General features: G+C 37.5%; 1 protein-coding gene across 1 annotated transcript in view; it reads right to left on the bottom strand.

Annotated features, from left to right (window-relative positions):
* Window positions 1-2630: 2630 nt before the first annotated feature.
* Window positions 2631-11724, bottom strand: part of LOC104406817 (MKL/myocardin-like protein 2) — a 40763-nt gene continuing 31669 nt past the window's right edge. The window contains 5 exon segments of the mRNA XM_010015914.1: window positions 2631-3765; window positions 5626-5686; window positions 7188-7325; window positions 7599-7757; window positions 10646-10801. Of these exon segments, the coding sequence (XP_010014216.1) occupies window positions 3227-3765; window positions 5626-5686; window positions 7188-7325; window positions 7599-7757; window positions 10646-10801 (1053 nt within the window). The 3' untranslated portion in view covers window positions 2631-3226.

Here is an 11724-nt window from a genome sequence, read left to right as displayed (position 1 = left end):
CCAATACCATTTCTGTATTAAATGCAGGATGTCACTCCTCTTGACTTAACATTAGCCTTGCAAAACATGTCTGAGCTCTCTCAATGTCTAGAAGTGTAAATGCCAACTTTTGATTTTCACACTGATAAAATGGCATTCCCAATTACTTTGAAGGATCTACTAACAACACATTTGATGGGATATGTTCCATTAGTATACTGCAGCCATTACATGGCAAATTCAGTGCCAGTGCATTCCTCTGCAACTGTTCTCTTAATGAGAAGTATTCAGGTCTGCACAGTTGAACTGCACAGTCATGATTAGATTTCTAAAGATGTATAGTATTTGTGTGACAAAAATTGTCATGTAAAACATGCACACACAGAAGTCTTAAGCAAACCTATTTCTGCCATAACAGGCATTATAACTATGGCAAATACACATTTCAGAACAAAGTCTAAAGCAAACCATCATATATAAGGTTTAATACACAATTCTGAAATGTACAAAAAAGTAATCACACATTCCCTACCCTAGAGTATTTGTACTTCAAAAACTAAAATGATCCCTTAATTTTTTTTTTTAATTTTTATTTTTATTTTTTTTGCAAATAGTCTCTTAAGAGTAGAAAGCTATGCTGTACTGATAACAACACATCTCAACTGTTTGGGTATATTTCTGCACACAGATTCCTATGGATTAGTTAACATTCTACACTGCCAATAAGGATAGTTTCGTAGCAAGATGACTTTGCCAGTTTTAAGCTCTATTTACATGCACATCAAAATGACAGTACAGTTGCTCTAGGTTTATCTGTCCTCTAAAAATTAATTTACTTGCCTTTTAATCAGAAGGCAGGGTCAAAAAGGGGTAACTCTAACCACATATGTGGTATGATGTCTGGTGTATTACACATAATAAATTGACAGTACTGCAGAACACTAAATTTCATTCAAAGTTGTTCCTATCAGACCAAGAGTCTTTAATTCTTATTCTCTTAACAGCTGAGGGCACTTAGTATCTCCGAGTATTAGCTCCAAAGGTCATATGATTAAAAGGAATGCAGAAAGGTTGAATGTATTTGTTCAGCATTACTGGAGAGTCCTGTAGCGTCAAATTTTAAGGCAGACAGTCCATGTGTAACATTGTACTCAAGTACTGTAGGCACAGCAAGAAGCACTAAGGAAGGATGTCTTTCAGCTTTATCTTTTGTTGTGCAAATCTCCACAGATTGTTTTTCTGTATTTAGTTTCAGATTAAAGTAAATCCTGGCCTATAAAACTATTGAAGATATATAATGATTTAAAGTGCCGGTAGCTGGATATGATGCAAACATATGATGCCAGTTTAAACCCTAAAATAATGATATAATCCACTATTTTATCTGAAGTCAATGGAATTGTGTAATTTTAGTAAACCAAACTGCATTGTGCATCTGGAGACATAAATTTGCAGTTAATTCCACCACACTTTCTGACAAAAGTATTTTGTTTCATGTTACCATGACACTGTGGTGTTTTTTTTTTTTTTTAAATGTGACAGAGGTTGCTGAATAGTCAACAGCTACTTTCTGTTTTTGTTATTTCTTTGACACATATCATTACTCTAAGAAGTAACCAAAAGCTTCAGGGCATTTTTTTCATTAGTTCCTACAAAATTTAATTTTTGAAAGATAGCGGTGAGGAAGGAATTCTGCAATGAGCTCTGTTTTCAGACTAGAAAACACTGTCAATCATGTTTCCACTGTTCAGGAAATAGGGGAGTTTATCTTAATTTAGGAATTCGCTAGTAGGAAATAATTCTGATTTTTTTATCCGATTATCAGCCTACATCATCCATGGCAACATTTAACAGCTATCACCTGAGAGACAAACATAGAATGTCAAAGTATTTTACTTCCATTTGCATTTTTTTGGTGGTTTTTTTTTTCTTCCATCTGCTTTCATAATAGACTCTGAAAAAAATTACTAAGGGCTTAAAAAAAATAGTATTTCCATGTGCTGTGCTGTGAGGTAAGAGCTTAATTTTTGCAGTTATCTATTTCAGGTATGAAATATGCATTATCATGAAACAGTACATCCCGATACTGCTATTTAGAATTCTCAGTGAGCAGCTTCTCTGTTTAGCTTCCCTGATGTTATGTGTGGTAGACAAAGCTGTTCAATAGATAAAGTATTCAATAAGAAATGATGGCTGTCCTGTCAGTACTGTCCCTGCAACTTGGTCTGATCCTACAAACATCTTTTATTGAGGGCACTGGGACTATTCTTGCATAGATGCTTGCAGGATCATAATGCACAACAGCATTAATTGAACTTTTCTTCTTTCTCCAACTGTTCTAATATGCTGAGATACTGGATTCAACGATCTAACAAATATCCTCAAGCACACAGTAAATAGGATATTATTTCCATTACAGTAATCTCTTGTTTGAAGACCACTGTTCCCCTCCATTCGCAAAAATAAGCTATACAAAGTTAGAAGAGTATACAAATAACTGTCTGATATACAGATTAAAACCTAGTTATTAAATCCAGAGCATTGCTATAGAAAATTCAGTGTTCTCAATATTACCTGGCGTAGCTACAGTGGGTTTCTTGCAGTTACATGTAATATCCCTTTGGATGCAGTTAAATTCTTCCCTCATGATTAAAGAATAGGGGAAGAGTTTTAAAACCCACAAAACTAAAATATAAAAACAAGTTGAACAAATTAAGAGACTAGATATATGAAACTTCACTGAACCAGCCAGTGCTTCTACTTGCCTTTGCCCTCAGAATTCATTTTGAACCTGGCTCAGGCTATCCACAGGAACAATGAAGTGCAGTGATACCTCCCTCTCCCCCGAACATTTGCTCACTGTGTCAATACAGTCGGCTGAAATCTCACTTTTTCTTCTCTAAATTTAGCCATGTTGTGTTTCTCATTTAAGCATTACAAAGTCAAAGACGTAACTTCTTTCTTAAATATCTGTGATGCATTTTACCTTGGGGTACTTTTAATCGGTAAGTACAATCATCTTTTCTTGAATTATGAAATACAGCTTTCAGAGGGCCCTGATCTGTATTACTGCTAGGAGCATAAAGTAATTCACTGTTGTAAACTTGAAAATCAATATGGAATTAGTTTCAAGCATTTATTCTTCCAAACATTACTGTCTTAATTTATCTTAACTGCAATCAGAATTGTATAATCATGGACCTCTGCTGTAAAGAGACTTGCAGGTTGTGTTCTCATTGGCTACAGCTTAATCCCAGTGCAGCTGTAGATCTTGTGGATCTAGAAAGTCAGTGGAAAACACGCTGGGGGCAGTAGAACTGAGAGGAGTGAGTCCTGATGAGGAGCTGGGCATTGTGATGTCTAGCCATTCCATATTGTCCAAATTTGTATCAGGAAGGTCAAGAGACAGGCAGGAATTACTACTGGTAAACTGTGGGTCGGACGTTTCCATGGGTGAATGAGAGTGATCTAAAATGCTGGAGTGATTAAGTAGATCATTCTGGAGGTCTTCAATTAAAGAAAATGACTCTCTGTCCTCATTACTGCTTGTCAGTTGAGGAATTTCATTACCTGATGGTAAAGTTCCATCCAAGAGGGCTTCAAGTTGGTTTTCCAAACTTATAGACAAGCTGGTGGTTGGTTCTAAGGACACAGGAGGAGGGGCCATTTGGATTTGTGGTGGTGGGCGGGATATCACTGTGTTCACTGGCATTGTAGTGATGTTGGCTGTTACTGGTCTCATTTTAGAAATGGGAGATGGTTCCTCCTTTATTGGAAGGGTAATCTCTGTAATAAAACCAAAACCACCCCACTATTTAATACAGAAAAGACGATGACATATCCTTAGGCTTACAACATCCACTGCTTTTTTGCACACTTTGGGATGCATCCACAGTGAACTCAATGGATGTCATTTTGCTGTTCTGCTATACTAACCCTACATACCTAAGACTACAACATGTCCTCTGTGAATAACGAAGTATTTTAAAACAAGTTCCAGAGTTCTGCGTTCAGTAATACTTCAGCAAATCAGAATATTTATACTGATGAAAAAAGGAACAATATTCTAGATGTTAGCTTTACTTCCTTCATGTTTATAGTTCTAATTAGAATAATTATGAAACCAACATATTTCTAATTTTCAGTTCCATCCCTGTTTAGTACTGTGTTCACCTTGATGATCAGAGTCAAAGAGATCAGTCTAGGATCTAATACTACTCTTTCTGTCAAGAAGTTCTCCATGTATGATAGTGGCATTAACAATAAAATGAAATAAAGTATAAGTTAATTCTTACACATGAATGGAATCTGAAAGTAAGATTAGACAGACCAGAACATGCAAATAAATCCTCTAACATAGGTGATGTTTCTGCCAGCAAAAATACACCTGACAATGTATTTTACACCAGTTTTCCAAGCAAAACACACATCCTTAAGACCTGTAAGAGCATGTATTAAAAGGATTACTTAGTAAAAGCAAAGCATTACTAAATGGACCCTCTCCCACTCTTGAAGTGCATTAATAAACTAAATATTTTTCATTGTAGAACTTGCTTATGTAAGTGCAAGAGCCCTGAATACTTTACTTTGTTTTTCATTGAGATGATTGGGAAACAGCTTCCTTTTTATTGCAACTTCACAAACCTTCAAATAGGTTTAGTGACGTAACGCTTGAAGATTTAAGCAAGCACAGCAATGTTTCCTGTGTCCCCTGTTACAGTTCAAACTACCCATGCAATATTTCAATAAAAACACTGACAGCATTTTTTCCATTTAGCTTGAGTTCTTCACTGCACAGGTCACTTATCTCAGTCTGTCATTGTCTACTCCATTTTCTTCAGCTGACTTTGCAATTTACTTTGAAAAAGAGAAGATACTTCAATGTCTAGAATATAGCTAAAATCTTCTAATAGCCCACAATCAGTCACTTCTGTCCTGTCAAGATGCTTATATGACAGTAGTACAAAACATTAAGTTAACTGAATTGCTTGGCACCAGAACATTTCCCAGTATTGTAATGGCTTCTTGGTCTACAGAGCCTAATTACGCCTGAAAGCCACCTTCTTCTACTGCAAAGCTACCTTTGTATGTTACTCCAGTTATTTCGTCTCCTTTCTGATAGCTCCCTTATGTTAACTGACATAGAAAGTTTTTATTCATCAGTGCCTTGATGAAGTTCATACATACTCCTTCTGGTAATGTATCTTTGATGTTTAAGAGGTGATAATATGTGGTTATATTTAATGAAGTTTTACTATGAACATTGCTTTAACTCTTACCTTATTCTACTTTTTGTATAATATGTTATATGGAGTTGCTCAACTTTCTCAATTTTGATAAAATACATCTGTAGTAACCTAAGGCATTCTTTTCATCATTTGAATGCTGTGTGGATTATTACAGAGGTCTGCTTGGGCTAATTTACAAGCAGAGGAGTTCCACAGCAGTTTGACTGTATATGTTTTGGTAAATGTTTCCTTTAATTAATTAATGCAAACTTTCAGAAATACAAGTTTCATCCAGTTTGCAGAGCTTCTATCTCCTCTCCCTGGGAGAATTCTTTCCTTTCATTCCTTTGAGTATAGTACTGATTTTTTTTCCCTCAGGTTTTAAATCTCTATATCAGACAAATGTCACTTAGCTTACCTCCGCTCTTGATGAGAATATCAAAAAGATCATCCATCTGCTGACTGTGCGCACTGGAAACCTGTAGTGCATGAGAAAAGGGTTATTCTTTTTCATGTAGTGTTTATTCCTAAGGTGATTGAGCCTAACACTTCTCAATAGTACATAAGTACTAACCTATGATCAAGACTAAAAATCTTCATATGAAACTGTCAATCTAGAAAACAGAAATAGTTTGGAGAGACACTTGTGAATCCCTGTGGTCATTTTCAGTACAAAGGAATAGGGAAAAAATCTGAAAAGCAATACAGAGATATAATGAAGGCAACCTAGAAGAGAGGTGCAGAAAACTAGGGCTAAGGACAATTACTAACCCTGTTTTGTACCAGGATAAGTACCTGGAATAACTACAGTGCTTTGGGGGGTGCAGTCTGAACTGCTTTCTCCCAGAGATAGGCTGCAAATAGCTATCATGCAAGATGCATTTTGTTAGGTATGGTTTTGTTGGTTGTTGCCTTGTTTGTGTTTGGTATTGTAGGTTTGGTTTGGTTTTTTTCCCCTTTTTTATCTTTTTTCCAATCTGTAGATTAATGTTCTTTTTTAATGGGGAGGGGAAGCTTTCATCAACTGTTCATCTGTTTGTTTTAAACAGCCATCTCCTGAATACCTGAATCTTAAGCAAAGGTTAACAAAATCCCCACAAACCCATTTTTTCAAAAACTGTCCAGGAAAAATGGAGACTTTTATGATGGTGTCAAAAACTAAAACAGTGTTTTAAAACATGGGTTATACTCTGGAGATGGAAAGTAATTTGTCATCCCGAGATCTAGCTCCTGAAGACAGGCCAGTGAGGAGGCTAACTGGTAGTCACAGTCGCCTAAGACCTGCGTGCCTTCACTGTGAGGATGCCTCTCACATGCCAAGAATATATGAAATGGCATTAGAAACTCATGCTTCTGTCCAAGTGTCTGCCACCACGAAACCAGCAACTAATACTAAGTCACTGCAAGGCCTTATCTTTTGGGATAGTTCTGAAACACATGAGGTTAGGGATGCTCATGGGTTTTGTTTGCAACTTTCCTCCAGCATGAAAGGGTATCGTGGTAAACTGACAAAGCAAGCTGTAGAATTATTCATCAAGTTCACTAAATACAGATTCTTCTCAGGCAAGCACCTATGCTCATGTATATGATGTCTGCCTAAATGTGTATAAACACACACACATTCTCCTCAAGTTTACTCACTTTGGAAGATAAGAATTTACTTTCTCTCTTTTAAGTCTGAAGTTTTGGTATCATACATCCTTGAAACAAGTTGGGTGAAGGCTAGCTATTAAGTAGCAATAGCAGCATTATCCCATTACATCTATCACCAGCTGAATACTGTAAGAGTTAGTTACATCTGCCTATTGCTTAATAAAAAAGAATCATGAAACAGGAGTCCTGTAGTTGAACACAGTTATGAAAATTTCTAACAGGGTATGTTAGAAAATCTTGACACCAAAGTACTAAAATAAGCAATGGCTGTGATAAATCTAAAGAAAAAAAGATGTTTTTAATAGACTAAAATGAGAAAATAACCACCTCACGGTGTGATGTCTGAATATTGCGGGTCTGTTTTATGGCCTCTTCATATCGAGGAGGATCTTTTGTCTTGGTTACTGTGTTGTTGAAGAGGGTTTGTTGAACAATGTAAGGCTGGGCTTGAGATGGAGAGCCAGGCTGCATGAAATAACAAAATAGGGACTGAACAATAGGCTTTAGTGAAGTCAAGCTGTATCAGCTGACTGTATTGTCATATCAATCTACATATTAACAAATATTAATAGCATAGGTAATCTGAGAGATAGAATAATAGTTTTCCTCACACATACATACACGTATACATTATTAAAATCTACAAGATTTTCTTCCTCCTTGAGTGAGCTGCATTATGTACTTTAAGAACAGTAATATAAACCTGAACTTTATGGAACATAGTGGTGCTAACCTTACCTTATTAGGAGTTGCAGGTCCATTCTGCACAGAGAGGACCTGGTTACCACCAGTGTGAATGTTAGAGTTTGATGTCTCGTTAATAAAAGATTGTGAAGGTGTTGTAACTGGTGCAGTCTGATAGGAAAATACTGTATTTGATGTGGTAGGTGGAAAAACCTGTAAAGGATTAATACATCAGTCTTAGGTTGTGTTGGGTTTTTTAATTAATAACATTGGGTAAAAGACATTAATAAATTTTAAGACCTGCTGGTTTAAATTTCCCTATTAAGGGAATGATACTTGTACTGATTTTTTCATCTGGTGGAATAATTTGTAAATCAAAAAAATTTGTAATTACTGTTTAAAAGAAACTTCATGCTGTGACGTGGTTTCATTCATCACTTGTAACTAAAAATATTTCCCTGCAATTTTTCAGGAAGCACGAGGAAAGTGCACTAATACAATTTTTCCCAAGCACATTCAGCAGAGTATGGAACAGTTTATTACAGGCTACATGATTTCCCCACCTAGTGGACAGTCACTAAAACTAACTTATTTCTGACCTGATAGTATATGTATCTACGCTTGTCCTGGCTTTAAGATAGAATGGTTTGGTTTGTGCCATATAATTCTAATTTATTTGATCTAAAAATATCTATGAGTAGTGAGGGAGAGACAAAAGATGTAAGTGATGACCTTGGGTATCAACTATAAATTTGGTTACTGGTATATAAACTTTTTAGTTTTTTAACTGATAGTCCGTACAGTTATTGCAAATGATCACCAGCAGTATCTTACTTCTCATATTTTTAAGATAAAGGGAGAGAAAGAGGGGCTATGAATGTATGAGTGCGTAAGACTGTTCTTCTAAATTCAGTATCACTCCCAGATGCCTTTATGACAAAGGTGTGACAAATCTTAGATCGGGGTGGAGATACAGCTATGATAAGCTTTGTGGAGTACCACCTAAGTACCAAATTAAGTCTGCTGTGAAAGGGTTTGATGCAGTTTTTGTTAGCCCCCTGGATCATCTGTGTGAAAACTTGCACTTTGCAGCAGTCTGCACTGGGGAGAATGGCTATGGAGCTATCTCATTACTGAATGAAGAACAAGGGCCATGTGGTAGCTACAATGTCAAGAGACACCTCAAGTGTGTAGGAGAAAATAAATGGAATAATCAGCTGCTTTACATAAAAATCAGCTACCTGAGAAACTCTAGACAGATTCAAAGGAAACTGGTTCTGGGGAAAACCCATTGATGGAGGTGATCACTATTAGGAAAACCGACTTCACTAAAACGTATTAAATTAGTAAGTAGCATTACTCACTCACAGTTCATTAGCTCAATCTGTCTGCTGTAATAACCAACCCTTATGAAATGCAAACAGCTGAGAGGCAGAGCTAATGCTCAATGAATGAAGACTGTCCTGATGTGTTGTATCATGTCAATATTTTACACTGATGAAAAAAACAGTGAGATTATCCTGCTGGTCTCCTGTGTAAGAGATGGCAGTAGATGTGTGAGAGAACCAGCTAGGGCTCGCTGGCGGCTCAGCTCCGGGACAGCCACATGCAGACAGAACTCTGCTGGGAACTGTGCTGTTTCCATGACAACTGATCTTAATGGGGGAAAGACAGAGGGTTCAATCCTTGGTTATCTCCTGCAATCATTTCAAGGAACTTCTAGTCAGCAAAGGAAGCAAACTGCTAGTCTCTGGCACAAGTATATGCCCTAGGGTGACTGGAAAATTTCTGTATATTACAGAACCCGTCATATTAATGAGGTAAGATTAGCCCCTCACAAAATGCCAGGGAACCTGGATGAGATCTGCTTTTTGGGTCTTTGTCAGTTTTGACTTCTGTAGGATAAGCTCAGTGTTGATGAAATGAAACAGATTGAACAAGCAGGCTGAAGAGTGGTGATGCTCATTTGGTGTGCTTTATTAGTCAGGCATCTAGAGAATGGCAGGGCATAATCAAGTATCTTCTGAGATAAATTTTATCTGGAACAAGAGCCTTAGCAGAAGCAGATTAGAGGACACTGCACAGGTAGAAGCCCCAAATCACATCAGAACATGGGTTTTATGATGCACTTTTGTAAATTGAAATATAAACTTTGAAGGCTGAGATATTTTCTAAGTGTTACATAAAAATTACCATAAAAATTAACCTCTTAATCTTGAAATCTCAATTGTTTCTGAATTACTCTGTCCTTGAGACAGGCTGAAAAACCTTGCCTAGTGATAGTCTTAAGTGATTGGAGCCCTAGAGTTGTTAGCACTGGTAAGGAAGCAGTAAAGGTATCTCTAGTCCCTAATAACAGAGGTTAGCCTAAAAGAGGCTCAGAGGAGGAGAAAGCCCTTTCTTTTGTGATGACTGGTGGTGTTGGATTGATCCGTGTTATCATATGAACATGACTGGACAGGCACTCACAGCTGTGCATCCACTGCTGATCTGTATCTGTTTTGGAATGGGACATTTCAGAACTGACTGAGGAAGAGAAGGATCTCTCTGAATCACTGCCTATATTACTCAGGAAGAGATGTATCATAGGTATGGTAGGGTTCTGACTCACTGGAATTGCATCCTCAGTATCTGAGTCCATAGCTTTCTTTGCAAGTAAGGATGAAACCAACAAGGGAAGCAGGAAAACTAAAAGGAACTCATTTAGAAGAATAAATCTCTGAAGCCACAGGGAAAAGCTTTCTCTGAAGAACTGCATACAGGAATCCTCCATTTTGAGGCCACAGCAAATAAGAGAAACTGACTAAAATACCTGGTATACCACTTCTGCCAAGCATGTGGAAGAATGTAATAAGAGTGGTGCCAGAAGACTACCATTAAGAGAAGAAGTCTTTTAGCCTTCTGTATTTATTTTCAACTGAAAAACAAAGTCCTGCATGGACTAAAATGTTGGAAAGAGAAGTTGCAAGCCCATTGTATCACACAGAAAAACACAGTACAGAGATGTTAGGTGACTTGACCATTTATATATGATGCAGATGACACTGCCTAGAATTAGATTACACAACTATTTATCTTAATGCTTGTTGCTATCCACAAACCTTTCTGTTTTGTTGGGTCTGACCAAGTGCATGCTGCGTGATGGTGTTTTGTTTTGATTGTGGAGTATGCATCGGAGGTGCTGTCTGGCCCAGGCCAGAGGAAGAAATAGGACCAGGTATTTGTGATGGGGTCTGTATTCCAGCTTGTGACTGAGCCTAAAGGATGAAGATAAAATATATGCATTATTCGTATCTCACAGTCAATTACATAATGTAAAAATCTATTGCATAGATTATGCAGAATGGCAATAGCATGTATTCTAGGAAGGATGAGTGTGAACTGTGTATAGGAAACGAAATTTTTACTCTGGTACTGGTGAGTTCCCAGCTAAAAGGTTTTAGAAAGTTTAACAAAGATTAAGACAAACTGGAGAGGATTAAGTGAAGAGCAGTGAAAATAGTAAGAGATAGAGCATAACCAGCAAGAAAGGATTATAAGAACTGGGTTTGAATAACCAGAAAGACAAAACTGATGATACAAGAAAAAGGTTGTTTTTAAGATGATCATAGTTCAGCCTGGAGAAGAGGCTGCATGGAGACCTCAGAATGACCTTCCAGTATCTGAAGTGGGTCTACAAAGATGCTGGAGAGGGACTTTTCATCAGGGACTGCAGTGATAGGACAAACAGGTGATGGGTTCAAAGTTAAAACGGGAGATTTAGGTTAGATAGAAAGAAGAAGTTCTTCCCTGTGAGGGTGCTGAGGCGCTGGCACAGGTTGCCCAGAGAAGCTGTGGCTGCCCCATCCCTGGCAGTGCTCAAGGCCAGGCTGGATGTGGCTTGGAGCAACCTGGTATACTGTGTCCCTGCCTATGGCATGGGGTTGGAACTACGTGATCTTAAGGTCCTTTCGAACCCAAACCATTCTGTGATTCTACAGTCAAAGTAGTTTTTAATGGCCACTGAAAAGCAAGAAGCATGTCTAACCCCAGGAAAGAAAATTTTAGCTGGTAGTTAGGAAAACTTCTCAGTATCAGTGAAGCAAAATACCAGAAGCTGCTGCTTATGGTTGTTAAGAGAATGCTAGCAGGATTTCAGAACAATTCTGACAAAGATCTGTCTGGCCTCCTAGCTACCAGG

The sequence above is a fragment of the Nestor notabilis genome, unplaced genomic scaffold (assembly GCF_000696875.1).
Source record: "Nestor notabilis isolate BGI_N333 unplaced genomic scaffold, ASM69687v1 scaffold9526, whole genome shotgun sequence".
Taxonomy (NCBI): Eukaryota; Metazoa; Chordata; class Aves; order Psittaciformes; family Psittacidae; genus Nestor; species Nestor notabilis.
Note: the sequence above shows the minus strand (reverse complement) of the source record. Positions and strands in the feature narration are given on the sequence as shown.